The sequence below is a fragment of the Strigops habroptila genome, chromosome 2, assembly GCF_004027225.2.
Source record: "Strigops habroptila isolate Jane chromosome 2, bStrHab1.2.pri, whole genome shotgun sequence".
Taxonomy (NCBI): domain Eukaryota; kingdom Metazoa; phylum Chordata; class Aves; order Psittaciformes; family Psittacidae; genus Strigops; species Strigops habroptila.
In genome coordinates this window covers 32,523,986-32,551,981 of record NC_044278.2, presented here as the reverse complement: position 1 = coordinate 32,551,981, position 27,996 = coordinate 32,523,986, and the positions used below count along the sequence as shown (strand labels likewise).

Genomic DNA, 27,996 nt, shown 5'->3' with positions numbered 1-27,996 from the left:
CTGCCAATGCCTTTGGTTCCTTAAACATTAGCATTCTTTCTGCACATGCCGTCTCATGTGGTATCTTATTTTTCAGGCTGAAATTTATTTGCTGTGTCTAGATTTATCATACAACACATCCATCCTATTCATGCTATATGAACATGCTTTGCTGTTGAACATGAGCTATTACTTGCTTATCTCAGAGCTGTGTGAATTGTAGCAATTTTGTCTCATTGCCTTTCAGAAAAGATTAACCTTTTTTTCCTTTTTTTTTTCTTTTTCCCCTGACACAAGTCCCTCTCCCATATCAGACCCCATAGCTGACAAAAAACTAAGTGTGTGAAGCAACCCTCTAGTTCACAGAAGCCAGCTACAGCTGAAGTCATGCCTTGCTCTAGGCATTGGGCTTTAAGGAAAATCTGGACTAGAGAGAGCTCAGTAACAATAATAATGTAGAAGTCTATAAAAATCTCACCTGTAAATAACCATTGAAAGCCCTGAACTGGCTTGAAACAACTGAGGAAAACTGATAGTCTTAACAGATGCATGGTTGTCACAGAGACCCCCTGGGACCCACACCTTTCAGAAAAAAGGGCTTGCATATGAGCCAACTGGTATCTTCACCAGCCTTTCGCAGTGTAGCCAGCATCTCATGCTAACGTCAAGTAGACTGTTAGTTCTTAATAAGAGTAGTAAGGCACCCAAACGCTCACAAATTTGAGTGAGGAAAATCTATATATTTTCTGTATTTGTACTGAACGTGTTCTTGAATTGAAAGATTAATGAGTGTCTCAATAAATGGAAGATTGAAAAAAACCCCACAAACACACCATGAAATTCAAGAATGAATGCAAGACATCAGTTATTTGCACTTAAGTACACACAGAGCTCTTGTTAAATCTGAAAGCATGTTTTCACCTGTTAGTAGGTGTATAGGAATTAAATTCATCAATTTTCTGCTAATTACAGTACAGCACTGATGAGACAGCGAGACTGTAAGCTGAATGCCACTGGGACCAACTCTCACATCTAACTGCAAGACTCATGAGGAATCACAGTGCCCATGCAGCCTTGGTTTAGAGACAGGTTACGTCTAAGCTTTGTGCCACATCTAGATTCGTACGCATCTCATCCAGAGCTCACCCCTTTGTCCCCAGAGAACATGGTAGCCAAAGGTATTGGAGAGACAGCTATTTATTCAATAATGTAACAGCTATAAAGAAACTGAAGAAATGCCTGAATTCTGCCTCTACCACCAGCCTGATTCTTGGAGATACACTCATGAATACCATCACTGATTCCATAGTCACCGTCTCAACCTAAACCTCTCTCTCACTCTTAAATCATCAAGCGTAGTAGCCACTGCAGAGCAGATCTGCTGGGCACTGCTTGTCAGGATTTTAAACTCTTTGGAGCAATGGCCACACACACCACATGGCTACCAGTCCACAGGGCTATGGGTGCTGTAGGAGGACCTGAGGGAAGGGACAGCTTCTAGCTCCACAGTAAACAGGAAAATGGCCAAGGTGGGTGAAGGGCTGCACAAGTGTATTTCGCAATACAGAGGCACAGACATCACTGGCCAAGTCCAAAGGGTTTTGCTGTCCCCAGAGAGCTCCCTCAAGCAAGCCTCTATGCACTTGCACTGTTGCACTTAACCACAGCCTGTCTAGCTTCATTCCTGAAGAAAACCACTGTCAAATTATTTCACTTGACCTGAAGCTAAACTTTCTCTGTAAAAAAAGACAACCATCCCACTCAAAAACAACGAACATCCACCTCAAGTGTTTTAGGTTAAATGTCTGCTACATCTATTATGTTTACCAGTACTACTTAGGGCATGATACTTCTAAAAAAGCAGTCATGTCAATCTGTTTTAGAGTTGTTTTCTCTTTTTGGGGTGGGGGGGGGGAAGGGACTTCTGCTAATACACTACCTTTCAGAATGCGATATCCAAGGAGGGCTTTTTGCTTGTTTTGTTTTGGGTTTTTTTTTTAAAGAAATGAAATCAGTAAGCCTATGTTAATGCATTATACCCACCAAATGATTACAGATAGCAGCTGCGTACAGTTCAGAATTTCAATCTTCTGAGGCTTTCGCTCTCCAAAATTAGCTTCCAATTTATTTTGTTAGGTCACCCTTTCTTTACCTCTATTGTTCATTGGACTCAGATAAACTGCTGTCTGGAAAAGAAAAGGCCCTTTCAGTTCTTCTCTACCTAGCTTCAGAAGTCCAACATTATAAAAAAAAAAAAAAAAAGGTTTGTTTTGAGACTAAAGCAAGAACCCTCCAACTGCAGTAGCTGCAAGACAGCAACGTTATTTTTTTTTTTTACACATTTGCACAGAACCAAGCAATACTAAGGAAATTCAGGAAGGCTTGAACTGACTAATTTTTAAACCTTCCTCATGCTGTACGAACTTCTACACTGTAACTCACTGCCCCTGTTCCCTGTGCCATTTGGAAATATCAGAATTAATCAAGAGCCATGTTTCAAACTTCAATCCAGTTTATGAAGTCCATTCCTAATGTTCTTCCTAATATATCTATAGGCTCATGAGCACTTTTTTTTTTGTCCCTTTTGTCAAAGATACCACAGTAGCTTTGCCCTTCAGTAGCGGGCAGAAACTTCTCAGGAGATTCAGTCTCGCTTCTATATTTCTACCTCCATTAAAAGGTTTCCCTCACACCAAAGATCTGAACTTCAATCTCAAATTTAAATTTAAGACTCTGGCTCTCAAATTGCACTGGAGATGTGAAACCAAGTGCCAAAGCTGATCCTGCAATATTTAAGCACCTTTTGAAGGCAGTGATTAGCTTTGAAAAAGGCTGCATTTACAGAGACAGGTAGGAAGAAAAACCAGTTTGCAGGGTGGCAGCGAGAAAAATCAAGAGTTTTGAGAAGGCTGCATGCCGGGTCTGATCTCTTCCCTCTCCTCCCCCTGTCAACTTGTTCTTGTAGTGACATGATTCTTTTCAGTTTTTTTTCTCCCTCCTCTGCCAAGATGTTAGTTTTGGAGACGGGTGTTTGTTAGCAAAGGTTTTTCAAAACCTGGAGAGCTGTGCAAAGGAGAGGTGAAGGCAGGACGCTCCTGACATATAAGGTCTACCCGTCCTCCCCAGAACAGGCTCTTCCCACCAGCACTGCCGTACCCACACAGCGGGGCCACTCATTAGAACATCCTTCTAGCTGCACTTTCTACTTGCCTTATGGTTTTTAGTGATTTTCTCCAAAAACACCACTGAATGTTTACACGATATTTTCTAGTAATTTCCCTAAAACATTGTAACAAAACCAAAGTTGATAAGCATAACTTTTCTTGTGTTTTCTCTATCCATACACCTCAATAATGAAAGACCAACCTTCCCAAAACATGGAAGGCCAACAGACACATAATGGTTTGGGTTGGAAGGGACCTTAAGGATCATCTAGTTCCAACCCTCCTGCCATGGCCAGGGAAACCTTTCACTAGACCAGGTTGCTCACAGCCTCATCCAACCTGGCCTTGAACATTTCCAGGGATGAGGCAGTCACAACTGCTCTGGGCAACTTGTTCCAGTGCGTCACCACCCTCATAGTAAAGAATTTTTTCTTAATATCTAATCTAAATCTACCCTCTTTCAGTTTAAAACCATTCCCCCTTGTCCTGTCACTACACATCCTTGTAAAAAGTCTCTCTCCAGAATTCTTGTAGGCCCCCTTTAGTTATTGGAAGACCGTGACAAGCTTTGAGCCTTCTCTTCTCCAGGCTGAACAAGTCCAACTCTCTGAGCCTGTCTTCATAGGAGAGGTGCTCCAGCCCTCTGATCATCTTCATGGCCCTCCTTTGGACTTGGTCCAACAGGTCCACATCCCTCTTGTGTTGGGGGCCCCAGAGCTGGGCACAGTAGTGAAGGTGGGGTCTCATGAGAGCAGAGTAGAGAGGCAGATCACCTCCCTCGACCTGCTGGTCACACTTCTTTCGATGCAGCCCAGAATATGGTTGGCTTCCTGGGCTGCAAAAAAGTCCAGTTATGGCAGGCACAAGGACTGGACTTTGGTTATTCTGACTGTGTTCCCTGCTAGAACAGCTGTGCCACATCTCTGGGGAAAGACATATGGTCGGGCAGCTGTCCGCTGGTCTGTGCTGTCTTAAGTGACCACAGGAATGTACACAGGTGGTCCCAGGTCTCAGAGCACAAACAAGGTGATGCAACTCCAGTGTTTTTATTTCCCAGGTAATTAATAAAGGGAATACAACAGACAGAAGGCTTTTGCTCCCCATTCCACCTGACCTATTTAGGATATTACCAAGGAGCAGAATTTGATTGTCATCATGGGTGTTTCTTAGAATTATACACATGAGTTCAAAGGCACAAACAGAAAGCAGCTTTTCACTCCATAATATCAGGAAGACTGTGTGATGGAGAGAGTAAGCAAAAGCTGTTAAGCCATGTCACAATAATGTGTTTGATTTATTAAAAATGAGAACAATCATTTTTATTCATATTTATTCTTACATTTTTACTTAAAAGCTTGACAGGGCAATTTAAAAGGCAGATTTGATTCTGAAGTAAAATAAGATACGACTTTTTAAAAAATTCTTTTTTTATTTAAGCAGCAGCATGCCTTTCCCCTGTTATTGGACTTCTTTATTTCTCTCTCTCCTTCTCAAACATGCACACTTTACTCTTTACCCCGGCTAATACTGTAGAGGCAGCAGCTCTGGGAAATGAACTAGCTTCGCCTGTGGCTCATACATCATTACAACTGTTAACCAAGTTCCACTATAAAAATCTTTATTACATGGGAGAACACGGAGGCATGAAGGAACACAGCTTTATTTCCAGATACTAGGTTGAGTTTGTAGGGCAGGAAGTTAGAAGACTTTGTTATGCTCTCATGTTGAGACTAAGTCTGCTAGTACACACTGCAACAAAACGCAGAAGACAACCTCCTACTTCCCATTGCTCCACATATCAACCAGTACACAAAACTAAGCTATCATCTTCTACTTTGGCCGGTGGTTACAATCCGTTGTGTGATGATGGTATCTCATGTTCTACAGCAGCCCAGGGCTCCAACTTTTTGTGTATTACAAGGAAAGCAACACATTGCTACTTACACGCTGGAGCTGATGGTGCCCAGGCCACTGGAATTGTGGAATTTTGCCTATTAGCAACAGCAAATGTTGTTGTGTACACCTGCTGTGAAGAAAGTTTTCAAACCTGAACAAAAGGGTACAGGTGGTATCACTAGTGTTTGGTCACTTGCCAAGAAAAGGTCAACCCAAAGGCTCACCAGAATGCAAATGAAAGTTAACGTCATCTGAACATGTAACACATGCCAATATTCATAACTACAGCTGTTGAGAAGTTTTCTGAACTCTTCCCCCCCCCGCCATTATTTATCTCAGCAGTTTAAATGCAAATATCTGGAACTTTGAATCATGGAAAATGCTTGTGTTACTCCCTGAAGGACTTTGCATCCGTGGAGTAATGAGAAGATTATTCTGTGACAGATAAACTGAAGCACTGTGACCACATCAGATGTTATCTTGCTACAGCACTTATCTGACTTTTGGTAAGTGCGACCACCTTTGTACTCCTCTGTCTTATTTACAACCAGAAAGCCACCAAGAAGAAAAATGAATGAATAAAATAAAAATCTTTCTAGTCATAGAAATGTATCAATAGGACTGATGAATCATTTTCTAACATGCCTCACATTTCACTCATACCCATAGCAGACATCTACCAGACAGCACAGTGAATGAAAGCATAGGTCTTTTCATACCATGCTTAAGCAGCATGGTAATATTGCCCTGAAGACCTTACAAATTGGTATGGCATGCTCTTGAAAAACAGCTGCAACTGTTAATTTCTTATGCTGCAAACACTGACAGTCAAGGTTTCTGTATCAACAGGTATCACAATGGAATTTCAAAAGTAAAGTTTCCAATTACATAGGAAAAAAGTGAGAGAAAAAAACTCCCAAAAGATTTCAAAGTTGCAATTTCCAAAATAAATCTAAAGCCTGCAGTTGAAATAGACACCCTAGTATATTATTTTCTATGCCAAAACTATTGCTGCCAAAGGCAATCTTCAAAATACACCTTCTGCTGACCTGATGCATTTTGTTTTCCTTAATACCACCGTAATATTTTCAAGGGGGGACACACAGGACCTGACTTTCCATATGATGGCTTAACAGGTAAGCTTTTTGTTTCTGTAGAAGCCACAAATGGCTGATCTTTTCTGGTATAAGGCTTCCTGTGGTAGCAAAATAAGAAACTTTGGCCTTGACATGAGCCTAAACACAAGTCGCAGCACAGTGGCAGGCTCCAAGGTGCTCTTGTGCGGACCACTCTTGCAGCCAGATAGACAAACAAATATAAAGGAATTATCTGAGGGATCGCTGCCAAAAGGATCCAATTACTTGTTCCCTGTCAAAAGGCAGGAGCTAGCCTTAAATACTTATGCTCCCTCCCAAGTAGAGAGGTGACTCTAAGTTCTTGAGTTGTCATCTGTTCTTTAAAACAAAAATGCCAATGGGAAAAAGTAGTGCTATCAAGCAGCTTTAGATCCCTAGGAATGGATTCATTTGTGTCTTTAGGGAGAAGAAGCTTACGAAGTGTTACTGCAGCATTAATACCATTCCTCTTTTTAAATAAAACCAGAATAGCAACAACTTTGAGACAAGCATTTTCCCTAAATACATGTAGTCTAGCTTAACAGCAGTTTTTGCTAGTAAGTAGGTACAAAAATAAACCAGCTATAAAGCTAAATAAAATCAACTAATTTTAGTACTCACAAGCTGAGCAAAGAGGACAAAATCTACAAGTAATTTATCTTTCACAATTTTGAATTATTAGTAAGCAGTGGTGAGGGAAAAAAAGGATTGTAGAGTGCAATTACTGTCTTAACAGATTCCCTTCAAAAGAGCCTTTTAATTATGACACATTAATTGTATTCAATGAATTGTAATTTTCACTTGAATAAGTTGGTGGTTTTTCTCCCACCTGGCTTATTTTCCTGAAATTCCCTCTTCACCATACCCCATAGATTTCATCTATTTGAGAAGGACTCTTACAAAAAAAAAAAAACCCGACCCCGAAACAAAGGTCTAGAACTTCTGTCCCCTGATGTCCTCCCAGTAAAATACTCTTAGACATAAAAAGACAGCAAGAGCAGAGGGAAGGACAGGCAAAAGGAAGATGGAGGGAAGAACTCTGAGGGAGGAAAGAGAAGAGAGGAAAAAAAGGTATTATTTTATCAACCTGTGGAAAAAGAGGGAGCAAACACTGACTCTGGCCCAAGGCTTTCTGAGGGCACAAGAGCTGATTTTGCTAAGCGACGGCTCTCAGATGCACGTGGCTGAAAGCCCATCGGATAGCCATGCCTGGAGGAAGCCTGTCAAAAAGGTGGGCACATAGGCAGTAGCAAGTTCAGCGGCCAAACTTCCATCCCAAGAGGAAAAAGTTTACCAAGCTCCTCAGCAAGGCTCTTGGGCAGTTCTGCGGTGCTGCAGCCTTTGCTGTGCACAGCACGTAGCTGCTGCAGTAGCAAAACCAAACCATGCAGTTGATGTAGATGTGCTTTAGGTGCTGCCACCAGTAATGGAGCTCGCTCTGTATTGCAGAGCCACCCATAAAAGCACAGTAGATCACTCATGCAGAGGTTACCATTGTCACAACTAGACTGTTACCAAGCAGAGTTAAGCTAGTTTCTACTAGCTCATTTCTCTAACGACGCAATCCAATCACATGGGTGGTGGCTGCAATGTAGGCATATGCAGAGAAGAAGAGACAGCGAGCTAACGTTATTTTAAAACTAAGGGAGTTGATGTGCAGAAAGTTGCGAATAAAATCTATTTTAGTCCTGCACTATTTCAAGTGCCTTGAAGGACACTGAACTAACAGATAAAAATTCAAATATAAAACTTTTTATTTTAACAGCAGCCTGGTATCTGTAGAACATGTACTGCATTTGCTTCATTAACTCAGATCTCTATAGCAAAACCAGGCTGAAAAGCAGCAAGATGTATGACAGTCCCATCAATGGCAGGAAAAAACACTTCCTTTTTCTGAGGCAGCTGGGTGCTGCCTCCCTTGCTTTGAAGATCTGTCCTAATCTGGGCAAAAACAGGAGCAACAAGTTCCTTCCTTTATTTGCACAGATTATGATTAAATACTGCCTGTATTTTACAGCCAGTAAGAAAAGGGAGAAACATGTCTGATTCATACTGGAGATGCACATGGGCAAGGGTATGACATTCTATCAGCTTCTTTTATTCCTAATGTGGCTATACTTGACAATGACCAGATAACATTTCAGGTCAGACTCACTTCACCTACAATAAGTGAGAAATTTTCACAGATAATAAAATGCGGAGGCAATGTAATAGCTAACACATCCTCACAGACTTGAAGTTTCAAGTGCCCTTCATGGCAATAAAGACCCCTGCAAGGCATAGTAGTTTTTAAATCTGTCTTGCCAGACACTATCCCTAGAGCTCACAGCCCTGTGGTTAGAGGAGGGGAAACAAAAACAACCACCACCAAAAAAAAAAAAAAAAAAAAAAGGAGGAAAAAAGTTCTTCATAATCCCAAGCATCCAAACATACAGGAATTCCACATGGACTTTCTTTTGTCCACTTGTTCATTTCCATCTCATTTCTATTCCAAATCCCAACTAATTTACTTCTTAATAACAGGCAAAATAGTTATTTACTCACCTTCTACTTCCCCTCTTTCCAAATTTAACTGATGTTTTTGCCTTGACGGGGGGTGAAATGCAAGGAGTGGAGAAAAGCGTGAACCTGACACCTATTGCCACCACCCCTGTTCCCCACAATGGACCTTTTGCCCCAACCCACCAGGATCCAAATGCACAATTGCTATGATCAGTGACCCTGGATAATAAAGCTTCCACTATTTCTCTGAAGGAGAGAACAAACTTTTAAAGGAGCAGTTAGTGGGGCTCTAATCTGACTGCCCCTGGGACAGGAACACATCCTGAGGAACAACCATGATAAACTTCTTCCACTCAGTGTCACCCTGCGCAGATACAGCGGGCCACTGCATTCCACTTACAAACACAGCAAGGCAAAGCCTTGCTACAAAACAATAACTGTGCTATACTCAGGACAACTGCATTGTAACTAATAGTCGTGTTTTGGATTATTTTTGTAGTACAGACTCCACTACCTCCATGCAGTTCCTTTTGCAAGGGCTACTTTTGTATGGAAGGAGGTGCCAGAACGCTAATTTGTAAAGGCAAGGACCTTTCTGTCAACACAAATCTGGTATGTTTGTTTGCTTTGTCTTTGGTCAAAAATACTACTCTCCACCATACCACAGTACTGTATTAGTCCTGTCTTACAACTTTCACCTTGTCCTTTTTTATTTTGCAAGCATCCAACAACAACAACCACCAAAATCTACCCAACTCCTCATTTAATAACAGGAATATTTTGCATTTTGCATTTCAATAGTACTTCCATGAGAGAGATCTGGAGGGATCTTGACACTGCCACCTCAAAATACTCCAATATGCCAATGCATTTGTCTTTGCGCCTCAGGCCTCCCTTTCAGCTTTCATAAAGAGCTCAGAATTTTTTTTTTTTATTTAAAAAAAATAAACACAAAAGACCCATGTAATTATTAAAAGGGAAAAAAAAAAAAAAGGAAAAAAAGAAAGGGAGAGAGACTTGAGCTGGAACTTGCCTTCTGGTATTTGAACTTGAAAGGATCACATTTTCAAAACTTCTGTATCTAGAAAGACAGTAAACCCCCTTTCAGCTAAATTAAGAAAGCAGAGCTTAGCTTCTTAGGGAATAGCACTGCTCCAGAAATCGGGCCCTTATCATCTAATATAGCAAGACTAGCGAAGCGATGAAATTACAACACCAGTTGAATCTTTCCTCATAGTCTTCATTCCTTCCAACACTCAGGAAATAAGAACTATCAACAGTTAAGGAAGAATGGCTGCATGTTCAGAACTCACTAATGTGTGTGTTCATCACCTTCAAAATACCAAGCTATAAATTATAAGAGTACATGACACACTTGAGGTGTTTAATATATATCCTTCTTTATTCTTCTTTTATTTAATAGCCAGAAGAAATTGAAGCAAATATACCCTCCAACCAATTACATGGAAATTGGAGTTTGTGTTTCACAGTGAAAGCCATTAGATCTTAAAATGTTGACCTTAAAACTCAGAGCAAGTTTACAGGCCAGGTTTTTATTCACCCCCTGCACAGAATAAACTGCCATTAGGAAAAACAATAGACAGTACCTCTTCATGCATAGAATGAAAAACTGACACTGAAATTTCAAAAAGGAGCCATGGCATTCAGAACACAAATCAGATCCTATGGTGGTTTCAATCAGACCACAGCTACGTGAGTCTCAGTTCTCAGAAGGCACATGCCCAGCCTCTCTTTGCAATGAAGTTGCAAGAGTAACATTTACCTGGTCTCAATAAAAACAGAATTTGGAAATGCAGTGGGACTCACAGGACTACCGCTACCTCATGCAATGACGACTAGCACCAGAGGCAAGATGAGGCAACAGTTCTTTCTTTGCAAACATTTCATGCAGTCCAGATGGACTTCAAGAAAACTGTGAAGAACATGGGGTGCTTTGAGAGTTTGACTATTCTGTTGGTCAAAAGCTCATTCAAGAAACAAAATTAATATGAAGAGAACTGCAGTGATAATAGTGAAAATACCCTGAATGATCTTTGACTGAATTCCTTACAGTGCTTATAACCTCGGCACAAGCAAAATAATAAAATATAGGGCAAGGGAATTCCATCAGATTATTTAAAGAAATAACAAATAAGAACAGTTCACACAATTCATATTGGGCTCTTGCCATCTCTAATTTAAATCTGGACTTGGAGAAGTGCACCTACACAGACACGTGTAAAGCACATAATCCGTCAGAAGTAGGACACATAATAATATATCCATGAAATAAGAGACCAATGCATCACACTCTTCAATACAATAGACCTTCTTTTTCACCTTTCACACATTTCTTAAGTAGGTCTGCATGTGAATGAGTGAGGATTAATGGGGTTAATGACAGTTGACACCAACCTAGTCTGGAGATCTGATACGATTAGGAAGGACACTGTATTGTAAAACTGGAAATGATCAGAAAGACTTTGGCTGCAAACACTTTGCAAAACTGGACTGACTGCACTGAGGGTTCCTTTCTTGAAAATAAAATAAATTTGACTTCACACAGCTGCTCTATTTTTATATCGTCAGAACAAGTGTTTCAGAACTGCCATTGTGAAACTCAGTTCTGTGCTGTGTTTATCTGCTATATGACAAATCAAAACTGGAATGTAAGCCAAACAGTCTGCCTTAAATGACCTGAAAAACAAAATTCTTTCGTAGTAGCTTCCTTCCAAGAACAGAAATTAAACAAAAAAAAAAATTCTAAAATTGCAACTGAGCAGTCCAGTGGCACTGAAGTCTTTCACAAACACTCATTCCCCATACTGGCACAATAGCTTTCAATGCTTAACGCACACACTTTCAAAGTTACCAGGCACCAACACTACTGCAACCATGACATTAAGTCTTGTGCCTGTTCTCATGACCTGCTATTTGGTCTTGGTCCACTACAGCCTTGTTTGCGTTTAACTATCCCCTCTCTGTGACACCATGTGGGGCAGCAGCTCTGCTGTCCACCTTTCTGCTCCGCAGAAGCGAAGCCGTGCTGCTCTGCAGCTCTTCTTCATTGCTTCATCCTTCTTCCTCTTTGGCAAAATGTCTGGGCAGCATTAACCCCTGCAGGGGTTCGGCAGTCCTAGAAGAGGCCTGGGTGAGGAAGGGTGCTAGTTTGGCGGAAAGTCCCATGCTGGAGGGGTGCCAGAGTAAAGAAAGATGCCCAAGCATGACTTCACACTGCATCTTGTAACGTAAGAGAAAGCCAGGTTGGGAGGAGATTTAAATCAATAAGAGATATCTTTCTTTTTCTACCTGATCATGGCCCACTCTGACTCCAGCAACTACTTGCCCAAGGAGCTTAACGCTATTCCAATGCTTGGCAGTATCAAGATACTTGCTTTTAATACCAGCACTGTGAAGGATGCAAGCAGCACTAGCCTGTAGCGGCTTTGCAGCTTTATACTATTCATTGCAAAGCAGAAAAACAAGAAGTACATTTGTGATCTTTAAGTCTTCCAGTTTCAGGCAGGGAATGGGATAACAAATTCATCTCCATCAAATGTAGAGAATAAATTTTAACTGCACTCTACTGAGTCACTACACACCAAGATCTGATTTTGGAAACACAAGTGCATTTATAACCTTGCTTACAACCTTGGTGGATCTACTCGTGAATAAAACTTCACGTGCTAAACACCAGTGGCGGTCTTTTAAATAATTAACTTTGCAAGATCTCAGAACTAGTTCAAAATAGTAAAAGCTTTGGAACCAGATTCAGATTTTCTTTTTTCAGATGGAAAAAAAATCACCAAGGCAAGTTTATCTGAAACCTTACATCACATGTAATACAAGTAATACTAGCAGTTAAGCGTAAGTGAAGCCTCCAGGTGCACTGAGGGCAACACATTTCTCCCTCTTAGACCTCTAGTCACATTATTAAAAGCCTATCATATTTTTCCTTCTTCATTTCTTCCAATTTCAGAATCCCCCCAGACATGTAAGGAGATGATACGCTTGATAGTCACTTTTTCTACCTAAAATTATTTTTTCATTTAAGACATCCTGAATTGGATTATTAGTCCAATCACACCTGGTACCTTGATTCTGGCAGAAACCAATATGTTCCCTGGAGTAATGAAGCACACACACCACGAGGCTAATAGAACTAGTCAAATATGCAGCACACAACAAGGTGTGGCTATCGGGCCACACCTTAATACATCAGACCCAGTTAGCTTTTATTGTTTAAACTCCATTTATTGATCATAAAATAATGCCACCCTTTCTCAACACATGTATTGATCCTACTGTCATATATTTCAATTAGAGAGACGATGTGGCCAATCATCCTACATTCAAGGTGTAAGAAAGATTGCTCACGGAAGTCCAGAAATGTGACAACGGCTGAACACTCCCTGTTGGCTAGGCTTTTTGGCATTCACTGGCTTTTTATTATGTAAAGGAGCCAAAGAAGAACAAGGATTTTTTTGTGTACACTGGGAACGCAAGAACCTAAACTCCCAAAGCAAACACGAAGTTCTGAAGGAAAGCCCTGAGGGCTTTCAGGAAATTAATCCCCACTCAGCTGACTAGTCATCCCCACCAGCAGCCCAGCACCGCTCCTCCTGGGATCTCATGACACAGATGAAAGAGCAACTACACTGCAAAAAAACTTCAGCAATGCTGGTGAAAGCATATGGGGGAGATTGAAGGAAACACGGTCTATTTGAAAACAATATTCTAAACACACGCATTCTTCTTGTAGTTAATCAGTAACACATGAATTCCCGAAAGAAGGGGCTGGTTTCCCTGGCCATCACTTAGTTTAGCAGGAAGATTTCGAGTGATTCTCCCGGGAAGATCTTTCAGAGCAGCCGATCACAATGCAAAGCAGCTTGAAAAATGAAGGAATGAGAAAAGCACCCTCTGACTCCAAACCACAGCCATTTCAAATCACAGAACAACTCGCTTCGAACTAAACCGCTATCAAACAGACACAGCCTGAAACCGGGAACTAGCCCCGCAGGATTTCCCCAGCAGTCACCGGCCCGGGCAGAGCAGCCTCCCGCACCCACTGCCGCTCCCCGCACCGCCCCGGGGGGGCGGCCGGAGACGAGCCTCCCTCCCGGCCCAAAGGAAATTCGTTGCCGCCGTCGCCGGGCACAGACACCGTCTTTCGGGGTGAGGGGAAAGGGAAGCGCCAGCACTGAGCAACGGGAGAAAGTTGAGTTTGGGCCGAGGGGGGCGGCGGACTCCCGCCTACCGAGAAGTTTGCCCCCCTCCTTTGCCCCCCAAAGCCCGCAGCCTTGGGGGGCCCGCTCCTACCGCCTGCGGTGGGGTCCCGATCAGCATCTCCAAGTAGTAGCCGCGGCCGGAGTCCCCCTGAAGATTCTCCACCATGGCTAAAAGGTTGAGGGTGCCTCCAGGATCCGAAGCCAAGGCCAAGCCGTCCGCGCCACCAGAGGGATCCGGTTGCCGGCTGCCGCTCGCCGGCCGCAACACCACCGGGGCGGGCGGCGACCCGCTGGGGGCGGCCGGACGGGACACCCGGAGCGGTAGGGAGAAAAAAGCCCCGCAGAGGCCCGCGGTGCCAGCCAGGAGAAGCAGGAGGCCGGGAGCCGCCAGCGGCGTCCCCATCCCGGCGGCAGCGCGGGGGCCGGGGGCGCTTCCTAACTGCAGCGGCTCCAGCCGGAGGGAGCGGCCGCCTGGCTGCCAGACTGGAGCAGCCGGGGCGGCGGGGGGAGGAGGAGGAGGAGGAGGAAGAAGAAGGAGGGAGCGGCTTACCCACGCCCCGGCTTCATCTCCCCCTCCTCCTGAACCGAGCTCCTCCTCGCGTTTCTCCCGTACGGCCCCTGGGCAGCGGGAGAGCCCGGGACTTCGGCCGCTCCGACTGTCCGGGGACCGTGCGGGAAAGTTGCTCCTCACCGGTATCCGCGGGTGAAACTTCCCGGTTTGGCTCAGCCTAGCCCGTAGACCCGCTAACGGAGCGTGACAGAGCGGTGGGGAGAAAAGTTTCCGAAAGCCTTAAAGGGAGAGAGGCGGGGCGGGAGAGAGGGGATCCGTGCTGGGGTCGACGGCCGGGGTTCCGGTCCCCTCTCGGTGTGACTGCGGTTCCTCGACCTTCACCACCGCGGGGGCCAGCTCCGGGATCCCGCTGCCACCCGCCTCGGGACCCCGGTGAAGCGGAGGCTGTGGCCGGGGTGGGGGTGAATGTGGGGAGGAGGAGGACGAAAAGAGGAGGAGTGCGGGGCCGCTCGGGGACGCGAGTGCGCCTCTCCCACGGGTGTCCGTGGTAGTGTGTGCCTGCAGCGCGGGTGATTGATGGCAGCCGCGATTCACAGCGGTGGCGTTTGGTGTGAGGAGCGGGCGTGTGCGTGTGTGTGTGGAAATTCATCTGCTGTACTAGTAAGAGCGAGGCATGAAAGACGTCCGCATGTGAGAAAGCCTGCAAGGCTTTAAATGTCTTCATCATGCACGGAATTAATAACAGCAGTCAAGTGGAGCCTTTTGAAAGGTGGAAACACTTAGGATGGATTAGTTTCCACACCTCTGGAGTAATGACAGTGTCAGATAGATCATTGGATGGAGCAGATAGTCCAAAAGCCTTGAAAAACAACGCTGGGCAAGTCTAAGCAGAGTCACTTTTGTGCCACTCTGTGGCAGATAAAGTTGAAAAATATCCAGCCTAAGTCACGTGTACTTTCAGTATTCCCTGACTAATTTGCTGTCCTAGGCAGCCACCTGCTCTATCCTTGTGTGTAAATCTGCTCTAAACTGCGTGGACTGAGATCCCTCCCCTGCCATAGTAAATGGGAAGGGCTCCCTCCCTTCTTGGGAGAGAGTAAACTTCCGCAAGATTTCCAAGTGTTTCCCAGGTATTACATGAACTTTCACTAGAAGGTACACAGTAGTAGTGTTCATTCCCAGGAAGGCTGAACAAACTATTTGCTGGAAGGGTCCTTAAGCGAGTCTGTTAATCATAGCCATTGCCGGAATTGCTTGCAGAGGATAATCCTTAAAAAGAAAATAGGAGCCCATCTGCCCCTACTGAAGGATAAAAAGTTGTTCTCATATTTCCCACTGATGTCTTCAATACTCTGTCACTCTGTCACTTAAAATCTGGAGCCCTTGCTCTCACTTTGTAGCTCCTGCCTTAGATCAGTTCAGTGCTTCTGGTGTGCTTGAGCACTCTGCCTTGCACCCACAGCAGGACAGGGATGTGGGCCCTGTCCCTGCCACTGCAGAGCTCTCTGCAGGAGGAGGAAAGTGCTGTAGTGCTCTTAGCCTCTCTGTGCCAAAGGTGGGAAGCCTGCAAAGGGCTTGGCCTGGCTAGGAAACTGGGTGGAGGTCATAGCTGAAGCTTGCACTCAGGAGGTTATTTTGCTTGTAGAAAACTACACATCTGTGTAAAAGGTGAAATTATGTGAACTTCTCCTGCTGCAGGAAGCCTTCTATTTGCCTGACAAGTAGGAATGTGAAGTATTGCAGTCCTGGTATGCCTAGTCTCACCGGCTTTATACAGAGCTGGAAAATGCTGCTTTAGGCTGATGGCAGCTGAACACCTGCAGGAGTGGCTCATATATAGAGGTTATCTCTAGAGTGCGACAGTAATGGCTTTTGCTAATGTAGCTGGGATAGTGACAGGTTATACTGTGAGGCCTGACTAGTCGGAGCTGAAGCTGAAGGGGATTTAAAATGCTTAGGGCTCCTCATGGGTGAGCTGAAAACTGGAGAAATGCCCCCGCCCCTTTGAGAAAGGAAATGTGAAAAGTAATCAGGAGTATAATTGAACACCCCCTCAGAGTGGTAGGGATGTATTTATAACAGTCAGCAGCTATATACATTTTGTTTTAATTCTTTTACAGTACAGTAAATCTTCCCTCTTGCTACTGTTGCTAAGATACGTTACCATACTTCTGGTGGAAGCAATTCCCATCAAAAAGAAGTGTATACTTTCAAAGTATAGAAGATATAGCATAGCCTTCAAGTGCTCAAGAGAAAACTTGCCTATTCTCGTACTGTTTGGTAAAAGTTCTTCCTATCCTGTTTTCCACAGACCTAGATAAGTCTCATAGTAAATGCGCATCAGAAAGCTGCTGCATATGAAATGGTGTATGCGTAACCTTTCTGTGCTCCCATCGCATCATCACAGCAGGGCTTGTGTTTGTGCAATAGCGTGTAGTGAAGTTTCTGCCTTGCCTCGTCTGCTTTTTTATTTACCTAGGTATCTGCTAAGGCTTTGACTGTGCCATGTGCAGGTGAGTAGTCCCAATGAATTTATGAACAATGGCAGGAATGGGCCTTGAAAAAGCCGTGTAAACAACTGCTTTTGAAGGAAGACATTAAAAAGTCCTCCCAGAGAGCTGAACGTAACTGTATCCAAAATGTTCCTTGGAGGGGAAATCATCTGTATGCAATGAATGCCACTAAAGTCAATATGCACATTTATTTCTTTGTTTATCACATACAGAAAATAAATGAAATGCTTGAAATAGGCACAACTTTAAGTGTCTGTACTTGTTTTCTAGAATATTTGGAGAATCTTTTTTTTCTGTATTTTTGTTATTCCAAATATTTATTCTTTGAGTAAATAATTTTAAAAAATCTTTGAATATCAACCCCTGTGAATAGGTCTTTTTTTAAAAAGTCATTTGTCCGTGTATAAATCTGCAGGTATGTCTTTACTTTGATCCAACTCTGAATTAATTTAATTTGATGGTATTGTGGTGCTTTAAGTCTTGAGCCATTTGACAGTGAATTAACATATGTCTCTATAACATAATCTTCCACTAGTATTTACAGAATAAAGTACATCATAAAAATGCAGCTGCTCTGTGTTATTGACAACGTATATTAACTAATTCAGAGGACAGTTACTATGTGAAGATGTTAAATCAGGACTGTTGAGAAAACAAGGAGGAATAGCGAAGGCGGCTGAAGGTGCAGAGGAAGTGCTGGAGCTGATCTGAGCAGAGAAGCTCTGGATGGCTAAAAAGAGATCCTCTCCTTCCAAAAGAGGAAGCTGTTAGGGGACTGCTCAGACCAAAGCAGTTCTCTGAGTGCATCCGAAGAAGTCAGACTGACCTGTGCTATCATTATGCAATGATAAGGGCAGATGGACACAAAATAAAGACTTCTGTTCCAAAACTGCTTTGTCTACTTTCTCTGTTTCTACTGTCAGCATAATCAATACTTCAGTTTTTAGAAGACCGATTGCTCTTTGACTGCTAATTGCACACCAGTATTGAAAGAAACCCAGCTGCACCTGCAGTGCACAAACAGTTAATCTGCAGAATGCAGTAGCCTTAGGAGAGGGGAAATGTTGCACTTCCTGGACCTGACTGGCAAATGGTCTTCTCTGTCTGTGGTCATCTTGCAATCAGCTTTTTCATATTTTGGGCCTAATCCAGTGAAATGTTGCTGGTAAATGACAGAACAGTAAACAATCAAGTGGCAGAAAATGCCATAAGATTTGGCTCTGTTGCGTGTCTGCAAAGGCAGCGTGTCTTTGAAGGCAAAGTTCCTGTGGGAAGAGAGATGTGGCACCCAAGAGAGCTATTCCAGTGGTACTGGTAGGGCTCTGGTAACATGATTCTGTGATCTCCTGTGCCAAAGTGTGGGCGTGGACAGTTCTGGGGCTTGTTTAAGGACTGAGAATATGCACTGTGTATAGAGCTCATCTAAAATCAGTCTTGTGGCTGGAGAATATGTGGTTGAGGATGTAGGTGCAAATGTTTAGCACTCTTCATCTCTTCACTGTGGGTAGAGAATCTGCGAGCAGGGGTGTCTGATCACTGTCTGTGCAATTAGTTTTGTGAGTGATGATATCCCTTTGGCTGCAGTTGAACGTATAAGATGTTGAAGATGCAGCTGTCTTCTGTCAAAGTTCCATTACAAACAAGCAAAATATCGTCCTCAGTTGCTGCTGAAATCACTGGTGGAGTCTGGCTGAGCTGACCTCAGAAGTCATCCCAAGGCTTGCTTTGTGGTAGAGACTGTCACACAGTTGGGTGCAGAGGTCACTATTTTACATCTTCTCTGGACCAAGGTCCTCCACCCCAGCAAGATTTCACAGGATGTGAGCTTCTCTCCTATTGGAGAATGAGGCCCTTTTTCCTATAAAAATCTTCATGCCCCCAAGTGTTTTCTTTTTTCTGTGGGTCTTCAAGTCCACATACAAAACACCCTCTCCTCTGTCCCACCTCATCCCTCTTTCTCTGACAAAGTGGTGCATCACCAAAGGGAAGAGATGCAAAACCCAGCTTGTTTTCTGCTTGTCCCTGCACTACACTACAGGGGCTGTGAAGAAACCACCATGACTCCTTTGTGGAAAGGAGCAGAAGCAAAAGAAGGGGAGAAGCACAGCTGCAGGTCCAAGTGGCTCAAAGTAAGGCTCACTCAAGCTCTGTAGGGTCAAAGGGCAGCACAGAGCAGAGATCAAGATTAGGGTCATGGGCATCCCGATGCTACAGTATGCAATATGCTTGGCATTGTGTTGTTTTGTCCATTTTTTTTATCACCTTTTGTTTGAATCTTGCTACCGGTGGGCCTGGTGTAGTTCACTGCTATCTGGGAGAGTAGTAATTTCTGCTTCTGCCCCAAATCTGAGGCAGCCTGCAGAATTCTTGATGAATGCATTGACCACTCTCAGAAAAGTGCTATTTCTCCTCAGAAACTCTGCAGGCTTCCTCAACTCCATGGAAGAAATAATTTGTGGGTTAGACCTTAAAATGATCCAATATCGAACTTCTGATTCTAGACCTTCCTACATCACAAACAGCAATGGTTATAAATTTATAAACTATGAAAAATTAAACATGCAGGGAACTATAATAGCACTTTAAAAACAACACATTGAGAGTTGGCACATACTACTGACATTACTCAGATACTTCCATAAATGTGCGGAGCTGCATCCACTTGCCCAGCACTGATAGACTATTCATTTATTGTTAATAGTAAAAGTAATAGGAATTGCTTGTTAGTAGATGTTCAGGAAACTAGTGAGCTTGATCCAGACTTTTCAGAAGTGCTTTGACCTCCACAGTGTTTACTGGGAAGTGGAGGACGTGGGATAGAGAGTCCTCCTAGAAGCACTAGTTGCTTTGGGAAGGTAAATTCACGGAGTACAGTTTTGTTGCAATCCACCTGTGTGCCAGATGTTCAACAAGGAGATTACAGGCGTGCTTCTGGCTGCACCCCAGGTGCAATCAGGAATGTTTTTTAAATAAGTTTGTTATTTCATAGGGCTGTGGGTCTATATTTATGCCCATTCTTGGAGACACTAAGGAATTTTGTGATGGACCATGTTGTCTGAACAGCCAACCTTAAGTTGGGAAGTTGCTGGCTGTATTCATTTACTTTGTGGTAGTTTGCATAACCGCTTCAGACTGGAAAGTTCAAGAAATAAAGGATCTAATGAATGGTAAAATTAGTTTCTGCAGCCTGTCTTTGTAACCTGCTTATTTTTATTTTTTGGTTTTGTTTTTCGTTTTATCCACCTCTTTAGCACCCTGATGCTGACCATGGCAGAGCCTCTGAACACTGGATGCAGCAGGTATGTTTTGTCATGATCTATAAAGATCTGCAGTTTCCTTAACTTGGGCTCCTCAACTCAGTGACTCCCAACTGAACACAGAACTTCCTTCCTTCCTTCCCTCTCCTCTTGGACCCCTAGATTTGTGGATTCAAGTTTAGATATGCTGCTGTAGTAAATAAAATCTGAAATGCTGGAGGCTGAGTGTAAACCACAGACTTCAGACCAAGTGTCTGAGTGACACTTGGATGAAGGAGAGTTTGGAATGACAATCTAGGTACTTGTGCTTAGTAGGGTTAGTTACAGATTTTTTTTTAATTTTTTTTTTTTTTTTTGAATAAAAGATTATTCGCATTTTGACAATGAGGTCTTTATTTTTTATTTTTGGCTTTTTAGTCTTGAAATAGTACTTTGTTTATACGTTTTGCCTTTTTTTTGGTCCAAAATAGTAACAGGGATGTGGGTCAAGTCTTCATCCCACTAGAAACAAAATTATTACACTGGTCCTAGTGACCTTGATCTAAATAACCTATTCTGTATCCAATTTCTTTCTAATAAAAAAAACAAACAAACAAAAAACAAAAACAACAACAACAACAAAAAAAAAAAAACAAAAAAAAAAAAAACAAAAAAAAACAAAACCCCAAAACCCAAAAACGCATGATCCAAAACTTAAGATCTGGTTTTCCAAAATTTTTAGAAAGATTGAAGTTTTTCTGTTCATGTATGTAAAGGTAAACATGTGCATGAAAAATGAACATGTTACTAGCAAATGAGTTCACAAGCACTGAAATATTCTTGGCATCTAAACCATGGGGAAAACTCAGAGCGTCTAAGAGAGGTTTGCAGCCACCGGCTTTGTAAAATAAGGCCTTCTGGGCCTCTGGAGACCTCTGAAATACTTTGCTGGGGCTAGAGAAAGGTGAAATGGAATCATGTTTTACAGAATGAACTCCAGTGGCAACTGTAATGCTAGTTCATGATGTACTAGGGTATATTTAGCCTTTTGAATGTTTGTGCTAATGGTAAGCCCCAAATGCTACTTAAAAATCACACATACTTAAAAAAAACCCCAAACTGTTAATGAACTGTTTTTCAGCTGTCAGTATCCTGTTTCTGTGGGATAGAGCTAAAAAATGGATTAGGTGCTTTAAGGTTAAATAAGTCAATTAGGAAAAGGACTCTTATCCTACAGTCCTCGGTAATGACAGTAGATGAAATGGTCCAGATGAAATATGTCCTAAGGTAAAACACTCTGATGCCAGTTTAAAAAAATGAGAAAGATCTGTGATCTTGGAAAGTTTGATTACGTTATTAATGTGCAAATTGTTACATGCCTTTGCACTTCAATTTTTCTTTGTCTTTAAAATAGTTCATTATTCCTCATCAGATGCAGGCTTATAGGTCTTCTCATAATTTATGTCTCCTGCCGTTTGTTTCAAGTATCCAACAATGAGAATAATTATGCTTGCCTTTTGATATTCTTTGTTTTCAGGAAACAATGCATCAGGGAGGCTGTTTCAGCAATGCAGGCTTTCGCAGGCAGTCAGCCAAAAGAAGCACAAACATGAAAACAGAGCTTAAAAAACTTCAGGTGATTCTTCCCTCATTTGTAATTGTAGAGCCCACTAAAGTAAGCTAGATTGATTTGCTGCTTACAAGGGCAAGATCTAGCCATTTTACTTCAATTTGTCTTTCCTTCTTATACTATTTCTTATGTGGGGCATCAGAAATGTATTGCTTGGAGCTTATTGCATGCCTTCCGGTTGATAATGCCCAGAACCTCCAATTAGGGAAGCTTATAACCTAGCTAAACTTGGAGGCTGAATATTTTTGGGCTGCAGGTCTGCCAGAGACTCCTCCTATTTTCTGCAGGTTTGTTCCTGGCTTTTCTGAGAAACACACTGGAGAAAAGTATATTGTTCTGCAGCTTAAAAAAAAAATATACATCAGTCCATTTGGGGGTATTTCTGTGTGAGAAGCAGAGCTTGAATTCGAAGCACTAGAAAAAAAAGACTCAAAGGAACGTTACCTATCTATGAAGTATATCTCATCAAAACAAAACTGAGCATAGTTATAGTTATTATCCTATAAAAATCAGTTTACATGTGCTCAGTGGCAACTCATCTAGCAGGGAATTTCTTCGAAGGACCCCTTTTATACTGAACACATTCCCTCTTTTTGTTGGTCTTCAGGTTGGAGGGCAATGTTCTGGTTCTGGTGTGGGGCTCGATAAGACTTTCTTTGCAGTCACTGTTCTTGGGCCCTGCAGTGCTGGATACGGAGACAGAGACTGCAGAAGTGATAATAGATCTCTCAGGAAAGTGCAAAAGGAGAAGACAGCTTCCACACTGAAAGGGAACAGGAGTTGGCCTGGCATGTACAGGGTTGTGGACAGAAGGACTGTGACAGCTCAAATTGAAATGACCCTGCACAACAGTGTGACTTGGAAAAAAAAAAAGGTAAGTATGTTGGAATGACAAGGAACAGGTTATTGGAACAGAATGGAAGAGCCCATGGTAACTTTCAAACACTTTGTACCAAATGGGGATATGAGTGCGTGAATCCAATATACCTCAGATGGAGTGGTTTATAAACCAATTAAGAGTTTTCCATAGAGGAACCTGTTCTGTCTTATTTTGAGAGCAACTAGACCTTCTGGATTCTTACAGGCATGTCACTGCTATTTACTTCATAGTCTCTCTCTCTGCTGGATGAGTTTATTGACTGCATTTTAATACCTTCTGAAGAACCTCACAAAAAACCCTTCACGGTTTCACCTTCTACTCTGGTCTCCATGGCAAAGGTTCGGCTGCTATTGCTTTTGAATATGAATTTCAGGATATAATACCAATAATCTTATTAGTCTGTCTAGGAAACAAAAAATAAGAAATAGAAGTTGACTCAATGTTGGAGGTAATCTCGTTTATTAGGCGTGTATGAGAATACATGTTTCAAAGAGAAAAAGCATTCAAGAATAGATGTTTCATCTTTCTAGGGTCTCTTATATATTTTGGGTCTCTGCTATATTTTGACCATATAAAAGGACTGAGTAAGTTTTTGGTTACCTTGTATTACCAATACCGTTATCCTGTACTGTACTATATTAATACCTGGGTAAATCTTGTCCGTTTATAAAAAAATAGAGCTATAACATGCAGTTTGGGTTCACTCAACCATGCATAAGCTGACTCTGCTTTAAATAGTTCATAGTAACCATTTGGATTTGAAGGAAAGAGGAAAGCTGGCAGGAATGCCTTCTGCTAGGTGACCTTTTCAAATGCGTCTGCTGCTGCTACATGTAGTACCTAAAAAGATGGTGTTTACTGTGCTGGTTCTCTCCTGGGAGATGATAAAGAGGACACAGCAGCTCTTTGAGGCTTGGCAGAAGATAATCAGAGATGTCGCTCTCCACTCCATTCCTGCCAAATACAATTAGAACTTTTGCGGGGGAGAAAATAATTTAGGGGTTGCATTTAAATCTTAGAAAAGAATTTAAGACACATGTGAAATATTTCATTTTCAGCAGCTGATCCTGCAAACAGAATGTAGATACTAGTAATAGAGTAGAATTTGTTTTTCTTGCAATGAATACAAGGTATAAAGTGTTTATTGACTTAAAAAGAAAAACTGAACAAACAGAATAAAGAAGAAAGCATTCATGGCTGCTTTGAAGGAAAGAATGTTTTTATTTCATACTTTGAAGAAATTGTTCAAGTAGTTCAGACGTGTAAAAATGTGACCCCTCTAATGCTGCCAAGGGCAGTGAGATCAGGGATAATCTGCTGAAGAAATGCAGCTCACGCAAGCCAAAAGGAGAGTTTTAAGCTTACAACACTGATTTTTCCAAGAATGAAGCATGTGCAGAAGGGGAGACTTGCTGAAGAATCCCATTCTCTGTTTTGAGGAATGTTCTCTCTGCTCTATGCTGTAGATGCATGTGGATGTGAGGGACAATCTGGCATATCTTCTCCTTCCATACTGCCTTTTCTTCCCAGTTAAAAGCTTCATATAAGAGCAAAGCAGCTTTAGGAAAACTATATAGAAGTTACGTTTCATCTTGCATTATTCTTTTTCCAAAAGAATTGCAGGATAGCTGCCAGAAAAAGTGTAGAAAAAATTGATACATTGCAACATCTTTACATGCTAGTATAGAAATCAACGCTCTTATTGTTACTGTTGTAATAGGTGATGCACACATGCCAGCCTTACCACGATTCTGAGGGCACGCAGGCCATCATTCATATTAGTGTGGTACTGTAGAGCCCTTGTACACTGATGCATAGAGCCTCTGACTCCCAATTTCCAATGTAAACTTTAGGCAGTACTTCCTCTATGGAATAGAAGTGGGGAAAAAGAATGAATGGAGACCATTTCTTCCTTTCCTGTCCCTTACAGATCGTCATTGCCATGTCTGTGTTCTGTAAATACTGAAGGAAAGTAGTGGAAAGAAGGGTTCCGTTGCATGGGTAGTCCTACGGTCCTTGCATTAACTTGAGATACATGAAGTCTCATAGAGCAGGTCTTTCTAATTAGAGAGAGAGAGACTGCTTTAAACACAGCAGCGTACCAGCTACTAGGAAGAAAATTAACTCTATCCCGGCCGAAACCAGGGCAGAGGTAGATGCCCCCTCCAACACACTGCTTCTCCTTGGAATATTATATCTCTTTGTGGTATTCCTGTTGTGAAAAACTCCAGTGAAATTGCCCAGCAGTCCTTTGCAGTTCCAAATATAAGGTTCCATTTGAAACAGTCTGCTTCAGAGGATTCTAACCCCCAAGTGGTTTCCTGTGCGACACAGAGGTAGCCTCTGGCTGTGTCTAGGTTTGTGCTTCTAGGCTTTCTGTCTGGATGGACAGTGAATTTAGTCTTAAGGTGACTTCCTTGGACAGTGTGGACATACATATTAAGTGGTATAGAATATTAAATGATTTTTTGTTTAAACTCTGCAAGTGGTAAGGTATAATACCAGTTAGTCACATGAGGAGCTTGGTGAAAATGTATTTACTATTGTTTGTGAAGAACTAGTTCACTACAATAAGAGCATCATAGAAAAGCTCAAAGGTAGGATTTGGGTGACGTGATAATTAACTCATAGAGCACCCTCTGAATAATGAGGATAAAAGGTAATCCTGGATAGCTGTCCATTTAGTGATTCCTGCCCACCTTGTGAGCTCAGTGAAGAAGAGGTCCTGCAGAAAAAAGATGAATGTGATAATGATGCTAAATAATAATTAGTAGAAAGGGAAGGAGCCTGAGAAAAAGCTATACTGACAACTTTAATTCTGACTTTAACTTAGTGCTTGACTATGTATCCTTAGTCTTCTTTTGAAGTAGTTTTGGTATATGCATGCCCACACACCCTCTTTGCAAACCCTTGTAGTCCAAAGAATAATTCTCAAGTTTAAGGGGGTGGGGGCAGAAGGGAAGCTCCCTTTGTAGTTAGGAACATGAAATGATTCTGTCAGTTTTTCCCCCTGGGGAGGTCTGAGTCAGTGAAAACATGGGATTATAGTGGAATATCTCTTCTGTGTAGTTTTGATTCTCACAAATATTGCCGTACTGGAATTCACTGATGACTGAAGAGCACCCACTTCTGAGTGGCCTGCTGAACATTGTCCAGGAGGCCTATAGGTCATCTTGAAACAAAAATAAAGAATGCTTTATTTATTTAAAACTGCAGCTAACCCATATTTAGGTATGTTGCTACTGAAACTGTGAAGGTACCTATGATGAATTTACCTATTATTTTCGTTCATCTACAGGGATTATTTCTCTAAGGCATGTACCAGGACATAACTAATGTTACTTCAACTCTTTCAAGTGATTTGATTAGTGTTTTTGTCTTCTGCTTTCTTCAGTCTCACAGAGAGTTTATCAGCACCTTCTCTTCCTTAGCTTTGATTCCTCTTTTTCCATATATTTCTTTGCAAGCTTAAAATAATTTCCTACTGTATGAGGTGGCATCAACATTGTTTTATAAAGGCAATAACATTGCTTTCTAAAGCATGTTTCCATTCCATGGACAACAGACTAGAGAAGTCTTTATGTCTTGTTCTCATCCTTGCCCTGTAACTTATTTTAGCTATAGTCACTCAGCACTTCCATTATCTTGTTTTCAAAGTCTTCCCTAGAGCTGTTTGTGCTACAGCTGAAGCCTATAAGGTCAAAATACCAATTTTCTTGAGTGGGCAGTGGTGGTATATGTATTGTAGCAGAGAAAAATGGTGGTGTTCTACTCGTCTGCACCTCAGACTTTGTTCCTTCACCCTGCTGTATGACTGCTTTGCCCCTTCTGGAAAGAGAAACCCCAGACACAAGTTAGTGGAATTCACCAAGTTAGGAATGTACTGAGTTAGAAAGAGATTCTGCAGGAAAGAAACATAACCTTAAAGATAATCACCAAGCATTAAGGGATGAGCCACTTTGTAGCACTTTGCCCTTCAATGCTTTTCCTCTGTGCCGTTCTACTACCAGACATTCTTGCTTTGCTCAGGAATCAAATTGTCAGCACTGTGTTTGACAGTTTGCTGCTTCTTCATTGTCATGGTACTGGGATTTCAGTTTACCTTTCTTCCAACCTGACTGACTGCTCAAGTTTCTAGCAGTTTTGAAGTGCTTCTGTTAGCAATGTGCCCATGGTATTGTTTTTGGTGTCTGTGTTCTCTCTATATTTAGCCTATCAATCAGCAGCACTTTTGCTCTTGACTGGTATGCTCATAGCACCCAGGTATATTACTTCTTTCTTATCTGCTCACATGCTCATCAATAATTCTGTTCCTACCTCTCTTACCTCCCTCTTGGAGAGATACAGCTGTTTTAAAAAGAATAAAAATGTAAATCCTTTTCTTCCTCTCTGATTCTCACTATTCATCTTTTCTCACTAGCATTGTGTGTGGTTTGTTTGGGGTTTTTTTGGGTGGTTTTTTTTTTTTTTTTGTAATTGCCAAGAAAATACCTTTTTAAAAAGCAGTGGTGCTCTGCTCTGGACCCTTCTCTCCCATGCTATTGAAACAGGCATGCATATTTCTAAGTACATTTCATTGTGATTCTTAATTTCGGTTCAGTGGATAAGCCCTTCCATGTGTCCCTTGTTTTGTGACTCAACATCAACCATATTATCTATGTCTATTTCTTCATTTCCCTACCTACCCTCTGCAGTCTCTTAGAGCTCATGCAAATCAGACTGATTTTTCACTTTTCTCTGTTCCTCATGATCCCCATCTTTTCTGAAGACTACCTATTTTTAGTCTAATATTATTACCTTGTCCTTATTATGGCTGTTCTGTTTGTTCTTCTCAGCTCCCTCACTGCCTGCCAATTCAAATTTTTCATTTTTAGCACAGTTTTCCCATCCCTTGCTTTTTCAATATCATGCTTTTCTCATCTTGTCCTTTAGATTTTTTTTCATTAACTCCTTTCACTTCTTGTTTGTTTTCATAATTTAAATCTCTTCTTAAAAGGAGTTTCTGTGTTTTACTACTTAATCCCAAGCATACTGTATCTCATAGATCAGCATTGCTTGTTTTCTTTACTAGGCTATATTACCCTGGAAGGTATTGAGCTTGCCTGATATTTTTATGTTTTTGTTGTTGTTTGTTTTTTATATAATCTTCCTCCAAGCATCATATGGGAAACCATTACAACAGGTATGGGTCTTTTATTTCCAGATTCATTTTTATTCTGTTTCTGTTCAGAATTAGGGTAATTTTAGGGTAATATTTCCCAGAAAGGCAAAAATATATAAGAAGACTTCTTTGGAGGGGCTTCAAAGATATAAGAACTCACATGCATTTTCTTTAGTAC

At 41.9% G+C, this 27,996-nt stretch overlaps 1 protein-coding gene across 1 annotated transcript in view; it reads right to left on the bottom strand.

Moving 5' to 3' along the window:
* BACE2 (beta-secretase 2) overlaps positions 1 to 14,404 on the bottom strand; it is a 50,193-nt gene extending 35,789 nt beyond the window's left edge. The window contains exon 1 of the mRNA XM_030476892.1: positions 13,979 to 14,404. Coding sequence (XP_030332752.1) covers positions 13,979 to 14,290 — 312 coding nt within the window. The 5' untranslated portion in view covers positions 14,291 to 14,404. The remainder of the gene's footprint in view (positions 1 to 13,978) is intronic.
* Positions 14,405 to 27,996: the final 13,592 nt, after the last annotated feature.